The sequence below is a fragment of the Anas acuta genome, chromosome 2 (assembly GCF_963932015.1).
Source record: "Anas acuta chromosome 2, bAnaAcu1.1, whole genome shotgun sequence".
NCBI classification, from domain to species: domain Eukaryota; kingdom Metazoa; phylum Chordata; class Aves; order Anseriformes; family Anatidae; genus Anas; species Anas acuta.
In genome coordinates, this window is record NC_088980.1 from 46,016,564 (window position 1) to 46,042,657 (window position 26,094).

General features: G+C 43.2%; 1 protein-coding gene across 2 annotated transcripts in view; it reads right to left on the minus strand.

The window, feature by feature from the left end:
- LARS2 (leucyl-tRNA synthetase 2, mitochondrial) overlaps window positions 1–25,367 on the minus strand; it is a 104,003-nt gene extending 78,636 nt beyond the window's left edge. Inside the window, exons 1-4 of one of the 2 annotated variants that reach the window (XM_068674616.1) lie at window positions 25,219–25,367; window positions 22,926–23,181; window positions 20,959–21,087; window positions 11,374–11,465 (exon numbers count right to left, since the gene is read on the minus strand). In XM_068674616.1, the coding sequence (XP_068530717.1) occupies window positions 11,374–11,465; window positions 20,959–21,087; window positions 22,926–23,159 (455 nt within the window). In that variant the 5' untranslated portion in view covers window positions 23,160–23,181; window positions 25,219–25,367. The remainder of the gene's footprint in view (window positions 1–11,373; window positions 11,466–20,958; window positions 21,088–22,925; window positions 23,182–25,218) is intronic. The other variant, XM_068674615.1, reaches the window with a different exon arrangement.
- Between the last annotated feature and the right edge of the window lie 727 nt (window positions 25,368–26,094).

Here is a 26,094-nt window from a genome sequence, read left to right on the forward strand (position 1 = left end):
GAGAGAAGGCTCGGCAGGATCGTAGCAGTGTCTAGACATCCCCAAAGGGAGGATGCAAAGAAGACGGAGCCAGGCTCTTGTCAGCGGTGTCCAGCGGCCGGACAGCTCTAGGTGGCCCTGCTTCAGCAGGGGGTTGGAGCAGATGACCTCCAGAGGTCCCTTCCATCCCCAGCCCTTCTGGGAGCTTCCTTCTGGGTAAAAAACAGGGCCCTTTTATACCACTTGTAATACACAATAAATGTTTGCTCATTGTCTTTTGTATTATAAAAACAAGGAGTTCCGTTTGAGGAGCGGGAGTTCCAAAAGCTCCCTGCTGAAGTAAGGAGCTGTATAATACTTGGCTAGACACCATGAAAATTCTTTTGCTTAATGTAACAAAAAAGAGAATCCCCTCCCCTTCTCTCCTTCTGCATCTCAGTTGCCTCTTTTGTTCAAAGACCCTGCTGCAAAGCTCATGTAACCATCTCCTGATAAGTTGCTAAACTAATGTATCAACATCCTGCCTTCCTGTCTCATGCTGGGCCAACATGACCAAATAAAAAAAGAAGTTGAACCACAACGCCGAGGAAGACTACGGCCTTCATCTTCACGACCACCAGAGGGACAGAGACGACCCCCTAGCAACAGTGCGCGCAGTCGCAAAATATACCAGGATGTGCTGTGTAATCCCGGAATTACCAAGATATAAAAAGGGACCCTGGCGGGGGTGAGGTGCGCGCCGTTGGCGGAGCCGAGACTCCCCGGCCGCCCAGCGCTGTTTTGCTTGCTGTTGCTTACTCAATAAATTCCTTTCTCTTATTAATGCAATGCTCTCTGAAAATTAATTAAGGGGACAACTTATAACAAATTTGGTGCCTTGACTCGGATGAAGGCAATCTGATTGAAAGACCTTCGGAGGGGGCGCCCCGCTGTTTTCAGCGGCCTTCGCTAGGACTACTTTCATTCAAATCCTTCACCGACGAACCCTACATTCGGCAGCAAGCAAATAAAGCCGGCAACCCCTAGTAATCTTTGTGCACGAAGACCGAACGAAGACTCAGGAGTGAGGAAGTATAGGCCGGTGATCCGTTCGGTTGGGGTTGGGTATCCTGGAGCATGTCGCTGTGAGATGTCCAGCAGGACGAAGCAAGTGTGTACCCCTCGGTAGTGCGGTTCCCACGTCCCGCGAGGGACTGGGCCACAAAAAGGGGGAAGCGATTTGTGCGTGTGTGTGTGAAGGCGCTCCAGAAGATGGGACAGAAGAAGAGTAAGCCTTCTGGTCCCATGGGTGGGGTAACGTCTGATGTTAGGTTACCCCGGGATTAATGATTAAAAATTGGGAGGATTCCCCTTTTAGGCGGGGAAGGAATAAAGTAAAAATGATACATTATTGTGTTGAAGTTTGGGGTGGTAAACAGATTCGAGGAGACCACCTTTACTGGCCCGTATTTGGGTCCTTTGAAGATTGGGTTTGCCAGGCCCTAAATATTTATGTAAACTCAAAGGAACCTTTTAGTTTGGAAGAAAGTGAATATGCACATTTGTGAATCAGCTCGGAAACTCGAGCCAATTTATACCCTCTAAAAGAAAAAGGAGGGGATGGGAGGCGCAAGAGAAAACAAGAATTAGAGATCCCAGCCCCACAGCCTCCCTATATTCCACCAGCCCCTCCGACTCCCAGGCTTCCTAATCCGCAACCCCAGGGAGACTCTGATAGCGACTCTGACTCTAGCGTTCAGGGACCAGTGACTAGGAATATGTGGCCCTCCCCATTAACTCCAGGGACGTCCGAGATTTTAAGAAAGAGACAGGAGGAAGGTAAGCGAGCTTTAATGGCAACTGGCATAACGTTTCCAGCTGCTGAGGAATAATTCTAACTGGAATAATAACTGTACATTGTATATTGTATATATAAAAGCCCGGGCATTTTTGTTAAAGCGTTCTTTTATACCTATGTTAATATGTAAATATGAAAATATAAGAACTGCCATTGAGGTGTATGTTTAAGGGAACAAAATTTGCCCAGGCATATTATTGGCTCATCAGGTTTAAATGTCCTCAGTGTAATTGTCTACAGGCAGTTAATTTACAGTGGTCTGATTTTACTTGTGGATCTATATATTGTGGATTTTGGAGGGATTGGGATTGACTAGTAAAGAGCTTCTAGGAAAACGGTGGAATATTAACCACTGTAGATTACAATAGGAAAAGTTCAAAGCAAAGAAATCCCAAGGAAAAGCCCCCTAGGATGTGTACTAACACATTGGAGGGATATAGTGGGCTGAGAGGGTACAGAGAGTAAAAGAACCCTTATCAAATATTGTGATCAATGGTGGCCACTTTATAAACTAGAGGATGGAGCGGAGTGGCTCCTAAATGGAACTACTAATTATACCACCATATTACAGTCAATGTTTTTTTTTGTGGAAAGAAGGAAAACAGGATGAAATGTTGTATATTGATGTTGTTTCAGCATCTTGGAGGGAAAAGGTACGGAATTAAGTTGGCCCCTGACTAAGCCTTTGATGTCGGCATTAGAAAAGTAAAGGCTAGAGAAAGATAAAGGAAGTGTTAAAAGGTTTGTTGAAAGTGTTAAAGGTATTCAAAGTTGAATGAGCAGGGAAAGGTGATGTAGGCATTATCTAAGTAACAGTCTAGAAGTTTTGGTATATTTGCATATTTGCTGTGGTGTTTGTTCAGTTTCTCAAGCATCGGGGAGGGGGAAACAGCCTGCTCCACCAGGGGCCTCTCCAGCGGCCGCAGGGGGGCTTCGGCTCCAGTGACTGGAGCGCCTCCTCCCACTCCTTCTGCACTGACTTTAGTGTCTGCGGGGGGGGTTTCTCGCTCTCCCAACTGCTGTTGAGCAGCAGGCTTTTGTTTGTTTCTTTGTTTGTTTGTTTTCGTGGATGTGCTCTCACAGAGGCACGGACTGTGTTGCTATGGCTTGGCTCTGGGCAGCAGTGGGCCCCTTTAGGGCCAGATGAAATTGTCCCTTATCTACCACGGGGAGGTTTCTGTTTTTTGTTTTTTTTTTTTTCACGGGGGCTGCCACTGCAGTTTCCCACCCCCACACCCCTCACACCCCCCGAACTTTGCCATCAAACCCAATATACTGGGGCAGCTAAGTCATTTCTGACTTGTAAAGTATCAGGGATTAAATTAACTAATGAAACCCTAAATGTGATGGGGGTAGAAGGGACTGGGATAACAGTGCCACTTTTGGGGGATACCAAGCTGAGACTAGGGGATAAAATGATCACTGGGCAATTATTGTATGTATCCAAGGCAGAGACTAACTTGTTGGGAAGGGATTTGATGATTAAATTGGGCATTCAACTAGTAAATTGTTAGACTGGAATAACAGTGTTATTAATGGAGTGCTCTCAGGCCCTGAGAGCAAACATATATTCACCTCTGACTGGAAAGACCCTGAAATGGGGGCGGAAGCAACAATATAGGCGGACAATTTTACCTCAGGGGTTTACAGGGCCACCTATCTATTTGGGTAAATTCTAAAAAAGATTTTGGAGCAATTACAACCTCCCAAGGAGGTATTAATGTTACAAATATGTGGATCGTTTTAAGGAAAATCGATACTCCCTGATGGGAGAGAAATGCTGAATAAAGTGACATTGAGGCAAATATTAACTGTTTTACATCAGAAGAGTCATTGGGAGGTGCAAGCAATGTGTGATGTTCTAAGAAAGCATGTCTATGTAGGAATATATACTTTAGGGAAGCACACATGTAGAGGATGTACAACTATATGTCAAAGGGTAAATAAAAAGGTCTTCTGTAACCTATCTAGAGGGGGACGGGAGCCAGGGCTTTGATCTTTCCGAAGTATACAGGTAGACTTTACTGAGTTACTTGTTTGTCCTAATTGACCACGTGACTGAATGGGTGTAAAGCTTTACTGCAAGGATTAAAGCAGGCCTTAGAGATTGAGTGGGATTTTCACAGCCCCTGGCACCCCTCCTCTTCTGGAAAGGTAGAGCGAATGAATGGTGAAATTAAGAAACAACTAACAAAACTTGTGCTGGAAACTAAGGCTTCTTGGGTAAAATGCTTACCTCTTGCACTGTTAAACATATGGACACAGCCCAGAACTGATGTAGGAATTTCTCCTTTTGAAATGCTATATGGTATGCCCTATGACTTGGAATTGCCACTTGATCACCTTCAATTCTAATTAAGACTTGGAAATCCGAGACTTCTTTAACACCACGATGGGGAAGGCCCCTATGTTGTTTTGCTTACCACAGAAACGGCTATTCGAACTGCAGAGAAAGGATGGACGCATGCCAGCCGTGTGAAAGGACCAATCCGGGAAGGTAAATGGGAGGCAGCTCCAGGCCCTGATGACTTGAAGCTGACACTAAGACGGACTCGATAAGTATTGTGTATTATCTGTGTATCGTGGGAAGGGGAGGAGGCCCTGTTTCGAAGGCTCCCTAGTAGGTTCCCCTGAAGAACACTGCTGCTGCCAAGAAGAACCGATACCTTGTAGTTTGCTGCAACCGAACTGACAAGCGAGGCAGAGAAGTGAAAACGGTGGGGGACTGAGGGGCCGACAATTTAAAAACACCCTGGAACGATGGTCTCTGACCACCTCCTACGATACATGGGAGTCAGTATCATCGTTTTGGTCAGCTATGGGTCTGCGCATCCCCACCAGCCTTTTAAATGGAGCTTGATCAGATGGAAGGATCAATTCATCATCCAGCAAACAACGACAGCGGGTGCTCCCAGTTTCCGCATCACATTACGTGACCTGGTGTCAGTGCAGCCATGCTTTAACCGATCAGGATTTTATGTCTGCCCAAGTTCTAACCCAGGAAAGGGGTACTGTAATTACCCGAACGTGTATTATTGTGCATACTGGGGGTGTGAAACCATTGCTACGGACTGGACGCTCGGGGCTGGTCGGAATAAATTTTTACAAGTGGGATATGGGCGGCAAGGTTGTAAATGACAAGCAGATCCCCGTTACGGGTGACGAGGGCATGGTGTAGGGTATACAGGAACCTTCAACGGAAATAAAGAAATTTGCAAGGTTCTCTCTCTCTCTCTCTCTCTCTACATATATATATATATAACAAACTCGGACAATACTAGTTGGGTACTAGGAAAAATGTGAGGTGTCAGATTTTATGAACACGGAACAGATAGGGGAGGACTCATACTAATAAAAAGGAGGATGCTGATAGGCCCCAGCCAGTAGGACCAAATGAGGTATTGTCAGAAAATGTCCAGGAAATCCAGCCTGCGGAAAATACTACAGTGCCAACCCTCGGCAGCCCTACGAGCTCAGGTAACGCCGAGAATGATAACATAGCTGGGAATAACATATGGGGGGGTCATGAATGCCAGCTACCAATTATTAAACAAAACAAACCCAAATGTAACAAAACACTGTTGATTATGCTTTAGTATAAGGCCTTCATGTTATGATGCTATCGGGAATCCTGGGGAGCCCTCCCGCACAAACGAGAACAGCCCTCTACATTGCAGTTGGGGAAAAGACATAAGGGTAACACTAACACAAGTCACTGGAGGTGGTAGGTGTGTGGGCACGGTTCCTAGTGGGAAGTGTCACCTATGTAATATCATGGAGAATGGAAAACAATCAACCGAGTGGCTAATCCCAGCCAACAACGCTAGGTGGGTTTGTTCATCAGTGGGCATAACTCCTTGTCTATCACTAAAACTCTTTAATGCGTCTCGTGATTTTTGTATACAGGTGATAATTATACCAAGGATTCTATACCACCCTGAGGATTGTATGTATACCCAGCACACAGTGGCAAGTCATCATCTGGAAAGACGGGAACCATTCACGGCTCTAACTTTGGCCACCCTAATAATCCTGGGAGGAGCTGGAGTGGGGACCAGGGTAGCCTCATTGGTTAAACAAAATCAAGAATTTACTTCCTTATGCATTGCTGTGGATGAGGACCTGACCCAAACTGAACAATCCATCTCAGCCCTGGAAAATCTATCAGGTCGCTTTCAGAGGTAGTGTTACAAAATCGTAGGGGATTAGATTTGGTATTTTTTACAACAGGGCGGGCTGTGTGCAGCCCTGAAAGAGGAATGCTGTGTGAATGCTGATCACACTGGAGAGATAAGAGATACAACGGCAAGACCCAGGGAAGGGTTGAAAAAAAAAAAAAGGAAACGGGAGAATGAAGCCCGACAGAGCTGGTACGAATCTTGGTTTAATTATTCACCTTGGCTTACTACTTTATTATCAACAATAACAGGACCTTAGTTGTTCTTAATAATAGCACTAACTTTTGGACCATGTATTTTTAATAAATTGATTGCGATTGTAAAGGGACATTTAGAAGCGGCACATTTAATGCTCATACATGCCAGATACGAGCCAATAAGTACCAATGAAGGAATCGAGGAAACATTAGTTCTTAGTAGCCAGGCATTGCCGAGACTCAATGAACAAAATGAGTAACTAAAAGAAAAAGGAGGGATTGTAATACACAACAAATGTTCATTCATTGTCTTTTGTATTATAAAAACAAGGAGTTTCGTTTGAGGAGTGAGACTCCCCGGCCGCCCAGCGCTGTTTTGCTTGCTGTTGCTTACTCAATAAATTCCTTTCTATTATTAATGCAATGCGCTCTGAAAATTAATTAAGGGGGCAACTTATAACACCACTGACACAGAAGATGGCGTAGGATGCCACCACGTAACAAGTGAGGTACTGCTCAATTCTATCTTCCACCTGAGACAGCCAAGAGGTTGCGGTGCTCCTGGTTTTCTCTAAACAATCCTAGGTTTCTCATGCATATTCCCACTGTCCCTGGCCAATTTCCACCTTCCCAGGTGGAAAGTTGTTCCTCAGTTTCTTGATGCGTCCTCATCAATGGTGGAACGCAAAAAGCGGTGTCACTTTCCAAGACTCCTTTGGGAGAATTAGCAAGTAGGTATTCTTTATGAACAACGCTGGGTATGTGGGGGATAATTCCAACCAACACGTACAGCTAAGCAAGACAAGGAGTACTTATTTATGGTACGGGGATATCCATATTTATGCAGTTCACAAGAAAAGGCAGGATTTATGCTAATGGTTTCTCAGAACTAATTATCGTATTGTCCCTCCTGCTGTTGCAGGTCAGGTAACCTCTGGTGGTTGCACTTCGGGGCTTTCTGATGAAGGCTCATCGTCTTCTTCACCTTGTACTTCTTTCTGTTTTGCGCATGCTCAATCATTGTTTAACTGCTTCAGCACTTTCAGTCGTTGAAAAACTCAGCTAACTTAATTAAGTTCTACTTTGGGCACCATGTTCCTTCTTCAGCCTGGATTTTGTGCGTAGAGCTGAATCTTCTTACCACGTGAGGCCGATACAACAACAGCAATTTAAACTTTTGGGCTGCTCCTGTCCCCAACACCTTCCCACTCCCATGTTGACTTCCCATTCCCCAAATGACTTCTCACCCCTAAGTCTCACTCACGGACCCGCCACCCACAGCCATTCCCTATCAGGAGCAGACACCCCCAAACCAATTCATGGCGGGGACAGCAGGGGAGGGCTGTGTCCAGCCCCCTTCATCCCCCCTCCCCACTGACCGATGCGGGAAGAAGTGCAGGCAGAGGCTGTGCAGGGTGGAAGAGTGGTAATTTATTCTTCCTGGGGGAATCGTGGCTGCCACCCCCAGCCCATCCCCAGGCGAGGCCCGGCCGCCTGCTCAGGCGGGGGGCCCGTCCTGCCGGCCCGCGTGGTCCCCGCTTCCCGGCTCCTCCTGCCGCACCCTGTGCAGCCAGGATGTGTCCCCGACTTCGGCGTCCTGCGGGGAGCTTGGCAGTCTGCGCCCGACCTGCCCCGCGTGCCAGGAGAAGCTTCTCTCCAGTCTGCGCCCCGTGGAGGGGCTGCGCGCCCTGCGCCGGGGCGAGACGCTGCGGGAGCGGTAGTTGGAGGGGCTCCTCCCCCGCTGCCCCCTCTGCTGCTGCTGCTGCTGCCGCCGCCCCAGCCGCTCATTCCGCTGGAACCTTCCGCGGGGTCTTCGGGCCAGGCGCACCACTGCTACGATGGGCCCGCGGCACATCGGGCAGGTGTCCCTTCCCTCTGCCCAGAGGTGGATGCACTCCAGGCAAAAGGAGTGCCTGCAGGGGTCCACTCGAGCTGCGCTGGACAGCGGGCCCAGGCAGATGGGGCACTCCTCGGGCTGCTCCTGCCGCCAGCTCATGGTTCCTGCAGCTGCCGCGATGTGGAACCGGTCGTCCTGTGGGGGAGGCTGCCCTGGTGCTGGGTGCTCAGCAGCAGCCCAGGGGCTTCAGCACCTCGATGTCTCGCGGGTCGCCGGCAGGACCTCAACGCCTCACGTGCCAGCAGTGTGCCACCAGGAGGACAACTGCAGAGAGAAGCAGGAAGAAAATGTTGTATCAGCAAGAAGACGTTTGCTTTCTAGGTTCTACCAAGTTGTCTAGAGTGCTGTAGCAGTAACTTTTCTGTGTATGGATTGCAAACATGGCTGTTAGATCAGCAAATATGCTTATGGTCGGTTATACGTGGCAAGACTACGCTGAGGCCAGATGAGGTACATGGATGTCTGTAGATTGGAGAACATTACCGAAGGCCCTTGATGGCTCGCGTGCAACAAGATTGGCTTCGCGAATGCCTCTAGCACCAGCTCCGCCCGTCTCTCTCCTTCCAGCCGTGGAGACTCGAGCTCTCGCCTACCACCAGCCGGACTGGCCGCAGGCGCCCCGCGCAGGGCATTTATAGGCAGCCCCCTTCTGTGAGGCCAGAGGTGACATCAGCAGGGTCTGGGGTGTCCCTGAGGGCAGCACTGACAGAGGTCACCTGAACGTTGTGAGACTTGAGATGGCTGCTCCACGCTGACAGGAGCCAAGCGGAGAGCGGTATCAGGCTAATTAAGAAAAGCCACCTTGGAAGAGACCAAATCCAGGACTGGGCCAAGGAGAGGGCACTGAGGTATCAAGAATAAAGTGTCACTTGAAATACCTGAGACTCCCATCAAGTCAGTGCTGCCATCAGGGGTACCCCGAAACCTTTGTGATGTCCCCTCTGGCCTCACAGAAGGGGGCTGCCTATAAATGCCCTGCGCGGGGCGCCTGCGGCCAGTCCGGCTGGTGGTAGGCGAGAGCTCGAGTCTCCACGGCTGGAAGGAGAGAGAGAGGCGGAGCTATTGCTATAGGCATACGCGAAGCCATTGTTGTTGCACGCGAGCCATCAAGGGCCTTCGGTAATGCTCTCACACCTACAGACATCCATGTACCTCATCTGGCCTAAGCCTAGTCTGTGTTTGCAATCCATGCACAGACTGCTGACAGCTACAGCACTCTAGACAACGTGGTAGAACCTAGAAAGCGAACGTCTGCTTGCTGATACAACATTTTCTTCCTGCTTCTCTCTGCAGTAGTCCTCCTGGTGGCAACGCTGGTGGCACGTGAGGTGTCAAGTTCCTGCCGGCGACCCGAGAGACATCGAGGTGCTGAAGACCCTGGGCTGCTGCTGAGCGCCCAGCACCAGGGCAGCCTCCCCCACAGGACGACCGGTTCCACATCGCGGCAGCTGCAGGAACCATGAGCTGGCGGCAGGAGCAGCCCGAGGAGTGCCCCATCTGCCTGGGCCCGCTGTCCAGCGCAGCTCGAGTGGACCCCTGCAGGCACTCCTTTTGCCTGGAGTGCATCCACCTCTGGGCAGAGGGAAGGGACACCTGCCCGATGTGCCGCGGGCCCATCGTAGCAGTGGTGCGCCTGGCCCGAAGACCCCGCGGAAGGTTCCAGCGGAATGAGCGGCTGGGGCGGCGGCAGCAGCAGCAGCAGCAGAGGGGGCAGCGGGGGAGGAGCCCCTCCAACTACCGCTCCCGCAGCGTCTCGCCCCGGCGCAGGGCGCGCAGCCCCTCCACGGGGCGCAGACTGGAGAGAAGCTTCTCCTGGCACGCGGGGCAGCTCGGGCGCAGACTGCCAAGCTCCCCGCAGGACGCCGAAGTCGGGGACACATCCTGGCTGCACAGGGTGCGGCAGGAGGAGCCGGGAAGCGGGGACCACGCGGGCCGGCAGGACGGGCCCCCCGCCTGAGCAGGTGGCCGGGCCTCGCCTGGGGACGGGCTGGGGGTGGCAGCCACGATTCCCCCAGGAAGAATAAATTACCACTCTTCCACCCTGCACAGCCTCTGCCTGCACTTCTTCCCGCATCGCTCGGCAGGAGAGGGGTTGAGGGGGGCTGGACACAGCCCTCCCCTGCTGTCCCCGCCATGAATTGGTTTGGGGATGTCTGCTCCTGATGGGGAATGGCTGTGGGTGGCGGGTCCGTGAGTGAGACTTAGGGGTGAGAAGTCATTTGGGGGATGGGAAGTCAACATGGGAGTGGGAAGGTGTCGGGGGCGGGAGCAGACAGAAGGTGACCTGGCCTGCCTGGAAAAAAAGGCTGACAGCCCAAGTCTCCTAAAAGCCCGGCAGCAGAGAATGCCTGCCAGCTGCGGAAGCGGGCCTGGCAACCTGCAGCATCCCTGGAAGGTGCTGCTGGCCTCCTGCAAGTGCAGTCTAAGAGTACCTTAGGGTACTTGGGCACACTGTGCGAGGTATGGCTGGGCATCAGTCACCAGCTGGTGAGCAGTGGCATTGTGCATCACTTGCTGTGTGCATTCTTTTTTATTTATTTTTCTTTCCTTTTTATTTTTTTTTTCTTATTAAACTGTCAGTATCTCAAGCCAGAAGTTCTTAAACTTCTCCTTTCACTTTTCCCACCATCCCTCTGTGGTGGAAGAGTGAGCAAACAGCTGTGTAGCGTTTAGCTGCCTGTTGGGTTAAACGACAAGGTCCAAAAAGGTACCACAGCTAGATTATTGCTCCCAGAACAGAAGATTACTTAGAAGACTGGTTTTTGAGTCATGTGTAGAAATTAATGTTTACTTATGTAACTTTCTACTCATTATAAGCCATGTTAGAAGAACACAAAACCCAATTCTGAGGCCTAAAGCCCTAACTTTTCACCAAAATCCTCAGCAAGATTGGCTGTTTATTGCTTTCAAACACCCAGCCTTAAATGAAAAATGCTCTTCCTCCTTTTCCTCATGGTACTGAAAATTGCTAGTAATCCTAGCCACATTGTTCATTCTCAAGTGCATATTCTAGGCTACAATCTATCTCATGTTAAGAGAACTCTGATTTATTTCTTACTCACCCAACGGGGTGTTTGGGGAACAACACTTTTAGGGAAGCCCTGAAAATCATCTTGAGAGCTTAAGTTTATGAAACTGAACCACCTGCACAGTTCCACAAAACATCAGCAAATAACCCTCGTTCTTTCCATATTGTCTTTCTTCTACATGGTTTTTGTGCTGTTTTCTTTGTTTATGGGGTCCACAGGAGAGGTATTCATACTACTTTTATTCATTACAAATTACCTTTCTGTCCAGCTTGCAGGGTGAAGACCATGCTCAACTGCAGCATTTTCTGCTGGTAAACCAAATGCATCCCATCCCATTGGATTTATCACCTGTCAGCAAAAATGGAAAACACAGTGTTACGTAACTTTCTGGAATGACATCAGCAATTCACAAGCGTCAAAATAACAAACAGTGGTTTGCATTTCAGCATTTGTTTTGTCTGAATCGAACCTTTTCAAAGCATGTCCACAAGGGCTAGGTCTGTTTCAAAAATTAATATGACACATACTTGCTATCTACAACTTGATGTTAGAGGGAGCTTAAAGTATCATGTAATAAATTCTCCTGACTATTTAAACGCCGGGTTAGCAATGACAAAAATCAATCCTTTGTGGTGGTTAAAATTGGCCACTGATACTACTGCTAAACAGAATCAAAATTCATCATACAGAGGAAGAAGAAAGCAAGCAAAATTATTTGAACCAAGGGTTTTATAACTGTGCCTGATGTGTAACTAGTTTTTCCTTTTTTTTTCTGAAGAGAAAAAAAGAAATATACCCTGTGATAATCTTTGACTGGACAGATAAAAACAAGAGAAAAAGATGTTTTAGTCAAATTTTACTTTAAAAGTAATTTGTAAATACAACTTGCAGACTGAGACAATGTATTTGAGGACCTCAAAGGTGAAAAAATGTTTACTACAAAGTATAACACAATTTTTGTTGAAATATGTATCTTTCATATAAACATGGAAATTATTTAGAAAAATAACCTATCTACACTGCAAAAACACAAAAAATTAAAAAAGTTGAATAACCAAAGTAAGAATGGCAAATACTTAATATGCTGTCATTAAGCATGCTTACATATTTGGTACCTAATAAAACCAATCCCATTTATTACACCTACAAATGTGCCATAAATTCAACCAATTATGATTAAAGTTACACAAGCTTAACAATACCCCTTAAAATATGTATGTATATAAAGAACTCGTTCTTTAGCAGCATGTAAACAAAAAAGCAGTAAGAAAGCAAGCCTAGCAATACTAATACTAATCTCATAAGCTAACTCCATTAAAAGATATGTGTTTATCTCTGAAGCATAAGTTCTTCTTCTGTCTCTGGTTTGAATTATTTTTATTATTCTTTGCCACAACCTTCCAATTTTCTGACTTCAGTGGATTCTTTCATAAGAAGTATTTTATAGACATGTTTATAAAGGTGCCTTCGGCATCAACTCAGTGTAAAAGCAAGAGGATTTAACAGATGTGACTCCTAAGCGTTCTCATTTTTAATACTGAACTGAACTTGCTGTATATGATTATGCTGATGATGCAGCAACAAAACCAAATGTATTAACCAGTGATCAACTGTCTCTCAAGCTAGTATACCGAGTGTCCACACACACCACATTTTTGACGTATAAATCTAATAGAAATTGGAATGCTATATGTTAGAAATTTTCCCCATTATCAGACAGATTATTCCCCATACCACAGTGTCAGAAAACGTAAGACTTGGATATAAACTCCCCACTTCCTCACATTACAAACATTCGATGGAAAAAATCTCATTTTGAGGCTAAACTACTTGGCATGTCCTGCTGATGCATGCCTCTTCCCAGTCCTTCTCCTTTCCCTACTCCCACCATAATCAAAACCATTGGTATAACAGAGGGGAAAACAAAACAAAACAAAACAAAAACGTTACAGAAACTACAAATCTCTACAGAATTTTGTAAGGACAAAGTGAAACATTAGTTTCTGCAGCTCAGCTCTTTTTGACCATTATTAGTGCTCACCACCTGGCTAAGAACAGAAATAATTACATAAACTAGGTGTTTTTTTCCTATGTAGACCACATTTTCACTTATTCAAACCCTGTTTCTTTAGGCAAATGGTTGCATCACTAGAAATGTCTTTTTACTACAAGCTGATGCACATTAAGTGAGATTAAAAAGATTACTCTTGGCAAATTTTTGTAAAATTTGACTTCTGAAGATCTCTGGAGTATAGATGCGTAGCCAGAAGCAAGGCACAATCTCATTTCCCATGCTCATGAGCATAAGGATGTGGGAAGAATAGCTTCACTTTTGGCTACAGACTCCCCAAAAGGGCTGACTGATGCTCCAGACAGCTAATGTGCAGACATTTCAACACTGTACCATCAGTGCTAGCAGGAGTTATCTGCTCACACAGATCTTCCCAATTCTAGCATATATATTAAAAATATCGCACAGTGTATTCACTTATCACATTCAAAAGACAGTTCAATTTAACAACCAATAGCACTCCTCAAGCTGAAGGGCTGAAGAAATACACTCCTTCAAGTTGCAGCAAGAAACCTGAATTTAAAGAGACATTAAAAATATCCTCAAATTAATCTCCAGGCTAGATCTATTTATGTAGTTGCTATAGAGATGAATGTAACATGCACAGTGGTTTAGAAAATGATTTCAAGTTCATTGTCTCGTTTACTTCTCTACCGTGAATGGATCTGAAAGGTCTGTGAAATGCAATTGTCTAAACAATAGGTCAGCTTCTTCTGGCTGGAAAGCATGTTATGTGTCTACAGTTAAAATGCCACGGTCTCCATGCAGCACTTGGCATTACGTCTTAAACCTGCTTACCCAACATAAAACACAAGGCTGAGATTAACAATATAGTTCTGATAAACATCAAAAATCCCAAGAGACGTGGAAGAGGAGGAAAAAATACACTACTAACGTGTCAGAAGTTGGCACGAAGAACAAAGGAGCAGTTCAACTGCCCTGCTTAAAAGAAAGTAAAAATAGGAAGAAATCAATTTTGAAGACCAAAGGGTATTTCTTGTAGCTCTCTGATGGCTTGGGCATAGACTCTAACTAGCAGAAAACATGGCTGCTCCCTCCAGCATTACAGAAGAGCAGAAGAAAAGGGGAAAAAAGTCATCAACTTTCTTGAATGCTGACCTGATTGCTTCTGACGGCAGCATTTGAACCTTTTACAACTGAGGGATCAATTCTGCTCACCAGAGTGACCGCTCTTCCTAGCATCACTTCTCTGTACAGACGAGATTTTCTACAACCCACAAGGAAAAAGAAAAACAAATAATGAACATGTCTTGTAAGAGATGAGGCCTCCATACGAATGAGGATGTCTGTACTGGGTAAAAGAAAGCAGCTTATGGCTTCACAGCATTTTAAGGCAGCAGAAGCCAGTACTATCACCACAGGCAGCTGGGTGCTCCTGCAATCACTCCTTCCCTGTATGAAATTCTCCCCTTGGCTAGGCACAGGCACCAGGGGGTCTTCACAGTGAAGCTGTTAGGTACACTCCCCCTGGTTAAAAATACCACACGGCCTTTAGCACAATTTGCAGGGCTTAAAATCCTCAGAAATTCACATGATCAGGCAGAATCGGGTATTTTCTGTCACTCAACATACTACATTCTGCACAGGACCATGAAGTAGCAAGGAAGTGATTTACTGGTGTGTGGGGAACAGAGCGCCCGGTAACTACCACACCGAGTAAGATTATTAAAAGGGATAACAGTTGCAACTGCAGACTCTGAATTTGTATTAGCTTGGTCAAATACCTGTCCTTAATGATGGCTAGAGCTCTTAATGTGACTGTGGGACTTAGCAGAGGAAGGCATAGCAACTCCATTAATTCCTTTCTGAGATCTCAGCTCTTCCTCTTTGGAGATTTTAATCTATTCAGTGCCGTGACAATCAGCCCATCACACTGACATCAGTGGGCGAGATCGGTAAGTACTATGCAACACAAAGTTGACAATGATCTTGTAACACTCAATTCTACATCTCCATCAACATAACTTGGAAAAAACAATTCAGTGTTGTTTTTTTTTTTTTTTCCTTTTTTTCTTAGTGTTTGTAAAGAAGCAAAGAACGTGTTTGCTTTCCTGAAGTGCTCAGTAAGTCTCAAAGCTATGACCAGGGAGCTGACACATCTGTCTTACATCCAGATCGCCCCATTCTGAATTCTAAGAAAGCAAGAACTAGCATTAAATATGCCTGTAAATACATTTATTTCAGAGAGCATGCAATAAGAGAAGACGAGCAAAAATGAAAACAAAAAGGCTAGCTACAGATCAACATTTGAATCAATGCAGCAAAGTCTATGCTCCTGCCTCTGGTTATCGTGCCCTGCCACACTTGACATGACCTAACCACCAATGCTGATAAAATGGATGATCCATGTTTGCAAATTTCAGCTTCCAGAAGACACCCCTGGCTCCACAGGCAACTCCTTGTCATCATCCCTGCACTTATCTCACAACTGTCAGACACAAGCACACACAAGCGAGCCGGGAAGGACGCGTGGCTGCAGACGGGAAGGACAGTAGGGCTGCTCCTTCCACTGCCACCTAAAATTAGCCCTCACTGAATATGTTGAAAATCTGACGTGTAAAAACAAGACCCTCACCTGAATGCAGCCTAGGTTGACTTTTAACTGTACTAGGTACTAAACACTGCTACACAACAGCTGAAAACCACCACTGCCAATAAGGAAAAAAATCAGACAAGGCACCCCTGGAGATAAATTAAAATCATGAATTTGAGCAGTATGCAGAGTTCCAGCAAGAACTATTGCAGTGATTCTCTGCAACAAGAATGCTGCGTCCTAGCACTCTGATAAGGCATTTTCAAATTAAAACATAATCAACCCACACAGATTTTAATCAAGACATAATAACTCTGCTCTCATTCATTTCTCGTTCTTGCAAGATTTAAAACACGACAAAAATTCTGTCCACAAACATTTAGAAAACAAAGGTGTCTCTGGCCTGCTTCATCTCACATTCTTGTCTAACTTAATTGCATTTAAACTAGTATCTCATTTTCTCCCTCTTTCTTTCAAAATGTAATAGAGTGAACTAATTAACACCTTCAGAACTTGCTACTGAAGAACTAGACTGAAATAAGATTCAATTCACATAGGATACCTGTAACACTTTCCACTTGATTTGTACCACTGAAAATAATTTGGCCAATGGACACAACATCCTCGTCAAAGAAAGGCACAGAATCCCAGCTAATGATGACTGGAAAATGGGAATGCATTGAAATAACATATCCTACTAATGAATTCATTATGAAGTTTTAATTACACCTGCCTCCCTTCGATACCATTCACTTCTGCAGTTTCAAGAATATTAGGATTCACTGCTGAAAAGGAAAGCAATTAATGAAAATGAATCCAATTTTAAAAAGACGTTCTGGATAAAAAGAAAATGCTCTTTAGGTCATTTCAGGATATTGTGGAAATTTCACTGAAAACATTCCAATTCCATCTATCATGAGAATTTTAAGTATAAATGAAGAAATCTTGTTGTAGTGTACTGCACAAGAATTTTGTCAGAATTGTCCGATGATCATTCTCATTTCTGTACAACTCATATGACAGCCTCACTGTGGTATCTATTTCAATTCAGAATTTTATTAAAAAGATATCATAGGAACTATTGAACTGAATCACTCTGTTTACTGATTGCTAAGAGAATTATTCTCAGTCCTCTGCAAGGCACAAATTATCCACTTTGGAATTTATCAAAGACATGATAATGATAGCATAATAAAGTAATGGTAAATACTCTTTCCTGGCTCAGTGGCAGACTGAAAATATCTGCCATGGTGAAAATCACCATGATTATCTCTGTAATTTGCACTTGGCACTCTTAAATATTGAATAGGAAATCTATTAAGTTCTTACAGAACTCTTGCATTTGTATTCACAATATGTACGTAAACTCCAAGTAAACAAACCATGTTTTAGCTCCAGATTGGTTTATTAATAGGTATGAAATTGTGAATTAAAATATATAAACTACTGGCTCCCTGCATTCATGCTAAGTAACCTATCCTGTTCAGAGTTCCTACACCAAGTCTTCAGAGTTCATCTTCAGTAAATTAGAACGTGAGCAAGTCACCTTGTAACAGGTGTACTCCACAAGTTAGTTACTCAATCCAAGTGCACAAAGGAGTTTGCTTTCCACACCCTGCCTACAAGTATTTCAGGAGTGCTGGACCCCCAGAAGCACACTGAAGTGCTTCAGTGGTCAGATCCTCGGGTAAAACAGACTTCATCGCTCACTGGCACAATGCGATGTGCTGGCCCCGTATCAATACAGCTCCCACAATTACCTCTGTACTGTACCACCACACAGATCCCTGCATCTCCTACTGAAAACACTGCAATGCTCATCAGTCATTCACTCATCACTACTTTGAAAGATGGATTGCCTAGTGCGACCTTGCTAAAAAGATTGTTTAAGATTATGTGTAAATGCACAAAGGGAAATGTATCAGAATTCTACTTGGAATCAAGGTCTATGTCACACTTGCATTAAATCCCACCCCAGCACACCACTTAATAAGTAACCAGCTCTTTGTGCATTGCATGGAAAGGCTGCTGCTCATTAGGTAGTCTGTTTGATCACCCATTTTCGGTGTCATTTGTCACTACCATCATCTATGACTTTATGTTGAAGCAATATTTATATCAAAAATCGAGGGGGAAAAGAGCAAAAATAAATACATTGTTTTCCCACATAAAATGCTGTCAAAGTACAGGTTTTCTGGCAAATCCCAGCAGACTGGAGTACTAGCTCTCTAGAATATTTTAATTGAAAGAAAAGCAAATTTTATCCTGCTAGGAAAATGGAACACTTATGTTTTCATTTTTGAAAAACAAAAAACAACATCCAAATGATTTATCCCCTTCCCAGCTAAGACATCAAACCACCTCCAACACGAACAGATTACATGAATGCATTCCAAAGAATGGTTCCAATTTACTAAAGGAGTTCTCATCTCTTTGCAAAGGCATTCAAGTCTACCCTTCCTTAACTATCATCAGGTAAGCCAATTCCTTGCCTGTTTGGATTGAATCAATATGAAGCTAATTTACAATTTTCTCACGAAGGCATTCTATATGAAAAAAAACACATTTCCACATTATTCAACATGCATTATTCTCTTACTCAACCATATACACTAATGCACAAATGACCTTCCTTCCTTCATATTTTCCCTTTCTATTTGCTAGACAACAGATAATACATTTTAGTCATAATCATTCTCTGGGAACTGTGAGTCTGAATGATTCTGCCTGTATTTTTTATGGTAGCCGCTCATCATTCCTCATTGCTTAAAAAACTTCCAGCTTTCTTATATTGCTGGACTGCATCTAGTACAGTTACACAACTTCCTAGGAGATATAGTTTTTAAGATTGTTTTCAGTGAGTCTGCCTTTTTTTCATTTGAAAATGATGGAAACAAAGTTTAAACAACATTAGTACTCAAAAATCTTATCCTAAACTTGTCTCAAGTATCTGAAATAAATTCACTCCCACTTTGATTTTTTATTTTGGAAAAAAACAAACAAACAAACAAAAACACTCCATGAACTTTCAAACATGCAATATTAACACTGAATTTCCAGCTATAAAAATCAATGAAATTACTTCAGGAAAAAGATATTAGTATGCATCATTTTGAGTTTTCTTTCTTCTTATGTACAGAACAATTCCAGTAATTCCCTGAGTAGAGGGAATTGGGTGTATAAATGTTGTGTATGGTAAGACATAATCATGTCATAGCCTGTAATTATCGCAACAAAGATATCTTTAACAGATTGGACAACTGTGACAACATCTAGAGAAAACACCTAGAAGCTGATAAAATTAGTCTTTATAACTTATTTTTTTCTTTGATATTGATTTAACTGATAGAGAAATTTGCATGACTAATAAATTGAAGTTTTTCCTGCTGTTATAGCAGCTCTGCTATTTTCTTGCCATTTTATTTTCTCCACGTTTCTACTTACAGTGCTTACATCCCTTATATTCAAAAGGTATCACCTACAGCATCCTACTGCATGTACACAATTATTTTCACTTTATTTCAGCTAGTACAAGAGGAAGCATCTTTTCATCTTTCTGAACAAAAACTTAGTGGATATCTGCACCATTGCTGATGAAAGGCTACCCATATCCTGAAATGACACGGCCAGTGGTCTCGACATCAAGCAAGACTCTGAGGTCTCAAGATCTTATTTGGCTCTTTTTTTTTTTATGAGATCTAAATCCTAGTCAGCCAGAGGAGTTAGGTCAGATTGCTATTAAAACAGAAATTGGTTTTCTTTTCCTCCTTAATAGTGTATGTTAATTATTTCTCTTTCCTGTAACTTTAAAAGAATGAGAAATTTCTGTAAAACAGCAGGACACATTCAGTGCATGGTATGTTCATCACTGGCATAAAATACATAGTATTTGGAAAGGCAACACACTGAATAATTCAGTGACAACACCTTTAGAGTCTCATGTACAGTGACAAGCACAGGAACCACTACATCTCTGCATTTGTAGCAAGGAGAGTGCACTTAGTACCACAACCAGCAACTAACATTTGTTTCTCTGTTTCATTTTCATTTGTATTCTTTTGAGGCTGCAATTCCTTTACTATCAAGCTTCTCCTTCTTGTACGTTAGAGACAATTTCCAAGTCTCATCCTAGGTTGTCATCTACAGATATTTCTTCCCTTTTGTTCCCTGCTCCAAAATAGGGTATCCTGTTTCCATGTTCCTCCTTCCCACTGCTTCACAGATTCTTAACAAAATATTCCCCCTTTCAAATGATTTCTCTCCCCTTAATGCATTTGTCACTCAGGCCATGATCCTACCACACCTTTGTTGCATCCTTCAGATTTTACCCGCCAGTCTTTACTGTAAAACACCGATTAGGATCCCATCTGTAGACTGTGGGGACCAGGCTCTCATCTGCTTATGGCACAGAGAGAAGGGAGTGCGGGAGGAATGCAGGGAGGTATGGGGCAAACCAGGAAAGAAAGGAACACAGAAGTGGCAAGCAGTTAGTCTTAGCCTACCTCATATCCTCGTAGATTTGTACCCTCAGAAGTCAGAGTTTTGTATGGGTAAGCAAGGCTGAAATAGGCAAGCCAAGGGGGTAGGCCACTAAGAAACAGAAACTTCTACAGTTACACACACACGACATGATGTGGCCTTTTACATCTGCCTTGCAGCAATCCCAGTAAAGGGTTCCCTTCCCAGCTGGCACAGAGGAGCTGCATGTCCCTCTGAGTCTGACAAAGGGCATCAACCTGTTCTCAGGAGCAGGTGCGATGAAAGGTGTTGACTTCTGAGGCTTCTCAGTTTTATCTTGCCAGCTACAGCATTTCAGCTTTTTCTCCCCCAGCTTTCCACACAGATGGCATTTGGGTCCTCAGTCTTCTTTTGTAGGACTGGCATGGCCCACACCTCTCACTGGTACCGTGCCACACACTACTAATAGATCAGGTAGCTGAAATGGCATCCTCTACACCATTTGAAATTGTTTCTAAAGGTTAGAGAGCAACAGCGAGTGCTGAAGACCACATCTTTTTAAAAAGTCTCAAACTGCAACATTCAAAGATCCAGCTATGGATCTGTAGCATGTATTCCAACCACGCCTTCACCTTCATTGATTTCAGAAAACACTAATTTCCTGACCAATTACATTAAAACATCAAACAAACAAACAAAACCAACTAAAACAGGAAAACAAAAACAACAACAACATTCTACTGCAGATCTTTTCTTACCTGCATCCCTCTCATTTTCTGGAACCGAGCTACTGTGTCACTGATGGTGTAGACACGAACGTGGCCCATGTGAAGCTTTCCAGAAGGATATGGGAACATAGAAAGCACATAAAATTTTGGTCTTGATTTCTAGAAAGGAATTTTTAGAAAACATTAGCCACGAGTTAGCATTTCACTTGAACAAAAACACGTGCACATTACAAACTACACAATACCATGAAGAGAACCAAGGTTCTGCTGGAACTGACTGAACCTTAATAAAATTTGTAGAATCTAATTCTTTGGGCCTGTAAACAGAGATCCTTTACCAGACTTACTGCCACCTCATCAATTTTTGCTGATATTTACATGACACTCGAAAATTACATTCTTAATCAACTTTTACTCAATTAAAGATACATTAACTGCAGCTTAAATCAACATTCCCTACCACAGAAGCTGTAACTGATTACCTATGCACTCCTAAACTGTCCAATGAACTAAATAAAACAGATAAAACAATCCTCTCAAGAGTTTAAATAAGTATTTTGTGTTGTATTTACAATTAACATGGAGCTCACACATGGCCATTTTTTTTAATTTTTATTTTTATCAGCTGAACTGCAGTAACGTCCTGAGAAATTAGCTCACTTGATAGTGAGCTATGTTAGTGAGCTTGTTAGTGAACCAGCACAAACATCCACAGAAGTACAAATATCAGTATGTACACTTGGATATGAAGTCATTTTACAAGCATTATCTTACACAAAAAAGAAAGTAAAAATTTCATTTGGTTAGGTCTGAATAAATTGATGAAAATTACAAAGAGGAAATCAAACATTGTATCTCCCAAAAATTATTCCTAACGTATCTTGATTAACATTGAATTCATCCTTGATATAACTTTGATAAGCTGCTACATTATTTTTCTTACAGTAATAGTGGGGAAAAAATAGACTTTCTACTTTGAACGATACTTTGTATTCCTATTTATCAAATACTATTTTTCATGTTTGTCATGTTTGTATAATACAAATATTAATCTGAAGACTTCACCGAGGCACTCTAAGCAATTTGCCTCTTAATAAAAGATTGTATTAAATTTGCTTCAGTAGTAAGGATAAAACAAAATATACTTTAAAATGCCATTTAGAATTTAGCATGTGTATGATATATGTATCTACATATACGTGTACTGTCACCTACAAAAAAGACAAATGCTGAAGTTAATGCGCTCCCTTCTAGACATGCATACGCACAATTCTCATCTCAGCTTTCTTTGTCAGAACGAGCAAGCCCCTTTCCTCTCTTTGACAGCTTGATAGTAGTGACTTTTTTGTTGCAAAGGGGGAACATTTTAGGAACAAAGCAAACAAGCAAACAGGCAAACAAAAGAAGCCAAAAAAAATGTTTTTATAGCTATGTGAGCATAATCGTGAAAGCAAAAATTTGAGTCAGAGACAAAGATCACAGTTGTTTTTAAGATCTTTTATTGCATTGGATTTTTTTCCTGTAATTCACCCATTATTCCTAACACGCTGTAAAACAGAAAATACTATTTAAAAATCATCTTCCCTTAACATAGATTTTAATGATCACATTGTCTAGCCTAATAGATTTGGTCATAATCACTGAGAACAGGCTGTTTAGAAAATTACTTATAAAAGCTATGAATGTAAAAAAAGTTTAATACTTCAAATAATTAATTCCTGAATGTGATATAAAAATTGGAAGAGATAACTGATTACTTGAAGACTCAATAAACCTGCAAGTTCATACTTTGCTGATCACTGTATTTTTCCTTAAGATTTTTTCCACCTATTGCAGTATTTGATATTAATAATCTACTATTACATAAAAAAAATCCCCCTCAAATGCAATATACATCTCATCAATATAAGTTAATGGTACTACGTATTTTTGAACTAAGTTCATTTTGAGGAAACAAAAATATCAGACATTTTTTCCAAATTTCTCAAAATGCTTACATCGGTTTCTGAAATTCTGCAGAACTGGTCCTTTATCCTTGGGAACCACCAATTTTCCACTCTTTTTCTTGTCTCCAACCCATAGCTTCTCTCCCATTTCCCCGTCTCACTGTAAATAGTTCTGACACAAGCAGGAACCAGTCTTCTCCGCCATTTAATTAATCCCAGGAAGCCATTCAGTTGTCTATTCAAACACATGGAGCAGGTGCCAACTCTCTGACAAACCGACTGCATTTTTACTGCTGTAATGTCTGTTCTGAAAAAGATAAAAATATATAGTTCAGTCCACGACATATAACAGTAATTCAGAGATTATTATGATCATACAGAAACCTGGTAGCTATGAAAAATATTTTAGTTTGATTTAGATTACTTTGCTGTTCCGTACCATTTGCATTTTATTCCCATGTGTTTGAATTACACAAGCATTTATTTTTTAGCTGTGTGAACTGTGGCTCTTTCATACAACAAAAATGTTATGATAGATTTCTTTTCTAATAATATAAAATTCTTGCATTTAATCTCCCAGGAAGCAGGATCAGTCAACTGAAGATTCAAGAAACTCAGTTGATTGAAAAGAAGGGGGCTAACAGGGTGTTAGTAACAATGCAGAAGAGGAAGTTGGATGAAATTATTCTGTAAAACTACTGAATTTGTCATCACTGAAAAGAGATGGGGGAGGATGTCTATAATTAGTAGATTGCAACTATGTATTCTAAACTGAATATTTTGCTAAGGGCTTCCTTGTCAGTATGGTTTCCTGCAAGAACTACACGAGAAACTTATACTGCATGATTTAACAAGACACGGAAGACTAAAGAGATCCAGTTCTCTTTCAATTAAAAATCCAGTTAAAAGAACCCCTCATAATGCTTCAGAATGGATATTCTAAAATAAAAATACTCAGATAGGAGAAAGATCAAATAGTCTGCTAGTCAGTGATTGGTCTCAGTAAGATATTTACTGATTTTACCAGATTTTATTTACTTCAGTAGGAAATATATTATTAAAAAAAAAAAAAACAAAAAACAACAACAAAAAAACCCACCATGCTTATTCTGAGATTCTCCCACCATCCTCATCCCAATTTCCTTTTAAAATCTTGCTTGTTTAGTTGCATCTATATTTCCTATCCTCTGTGGATTTTTTTTCTAACTTCTGGCCCATATACTTCACTATTTTACTGAACCAGCTATTTCAGTCAGATTCATAATTTTTCTTACGAGTTACATCAGTAAAATCTCTGTGTAGAGAAGTTTTGTGTAAGAAAAGTTTTATTTATATATTCCTCATTTGATAACATCACCAGTAAAAATAATTTTCCACCTAAATTATGTCCCCACTTTAGTTAAACGGAAGTTTTCTCCACCTCCATGATGTGATAGTTATTCACATAGCTCAAAATTAGCAAGAACATTTTAGTACTTGCCTATTATACTTGTTTTTAATATTTCCTTATTTCTTCTTCCTCTTACTTCAATTTTGTAACTGAAAGGAGCTTTTTCCTTCCTTGCAGTAGGCCAATTTCAGCGCTGCTGAATCACAGTATGTGTATTTTAAAACATATGCACATGAATCACTTATTCAAGAGACAAAGAAAGGACCCAGACCAGCCCCCCTGCCTGCATACAACTCAAGAGGAGCCCGCCTGCCAACACCAAGGCCACCTGGGCAGGTCCAGGTGACCTCCTGTTGTACAAGTGGGGTCACAGCAGGAAATGCAAGCGGGAAAGGAGCTGCAGCCTGGGCCACACAGCCTTAGAGCAAAGCTCATTTAAGCAGCAGGATGAGACAGATCTGTAGTCCCTTTCCTGCTCCCAGACCCCCTCAAACAGAATCACAGAATTTCTAGGTTGGAAGAGACCTCAAGATCATCGAGTCCAACCTCTGAAGATGCAGATGAAACACAAGTCACACGTTATGCCCTGTAGGGCTGAGGATGACAAAACCAAGTGATATGGTAGCACATGGCTTTGCCTTTCCACGCGTGTGTACAAGAGTAGGACAAAAACGGTGTCCTCATCCCCCAGTTACAGACATCCCTGCCCAGCAGAAGGAGCAGGTTACAAGCCACGAATGCCAAGCTCCAGAAGTTTGAAAGGAGCCCGGGCGGCGTGAACCGCTGCGGGAGCAGCAGGGGCTGGGGCGGGCAGGGCAGCGGGGGCAGGAGCCCAGGGGGACCCTGCTCGCGGCCGGGAGGGACCCGAGGCAGCAGCGGGAGAGGGCGAGGGGCCGTTAGAGCCGTTGGGCGGCTACTAGGGCCGTGAGGCGGCGGGAGGCGGAGGACGGTTACCTGCGCGCGCCCTCAGCCGCCAACGCCTCCCGCCCTGGGCGCCGCCATCTTAGCGCGGGGTGGGAGCGGGCGGGCGGCACCGGGCCTGCGCCGCCTCCCGCGCAGCCGCGGCGGGGCCGAGCGCGGTAACCGCCGGCGCTGCGATTGGAACGCGCCCCCTGAGGGGGAAAATAATAATAAATAAATGAATTTCAGCAGTGACAGGCAGTTATTAAAGACTCTAAGTTCAGTTTTGCATTTTATAAAAACAGCAGCCCGCCTCCTTCACAGTGCGGGCACGGTCCCTGTCACAGAGGGCGGGTGGCCGGGCTGTGGTGATGCCCCTCAGCCTTCCTCCCAGGTGTTTGGTGGCGAGGATTAAAAGAATAAATTCTCAGGGATTTAATCTGTGTGTAAATGGCATAGGGCTTCGTTCATTTTGCTCACCTCTGCATCACATACAGATAAACTGTAAAGTGACCGTACAGTTCAGTGCTAGATTTCAGTACCATATTGCTTTAAATTAATTTGTTTCCCTTCTGCAGTTTGTTTTTTTTTTTTTTAGAGGCAGGTTCAGCAATAAAGCCAATAGGTTGTTTTGTTAGTTCTTTTTGACTAATGAGGAAAAAATAGCAGAAGTCAATAAAGACAATCTAGAGCAGCGTAATTAATTCTACCTCTGGCTGGAAAACAACATCTTACCCAGTTGCCAACACTGTACAGTTCAGAGTTGTTTTTAATTACCACAAGTTGCTTGTCATAGCCTCCAAGGAATAAGAAATATTTTTATTTTTATGTTATTTTTTTTTCCGTGGATTCTTCCCTTTTGCTTCTGGCAGCCATCGCTTCTTTTCATTTTTAAACTGTTCTTTACCATTGTGTTTCTAGAGGAGTTTA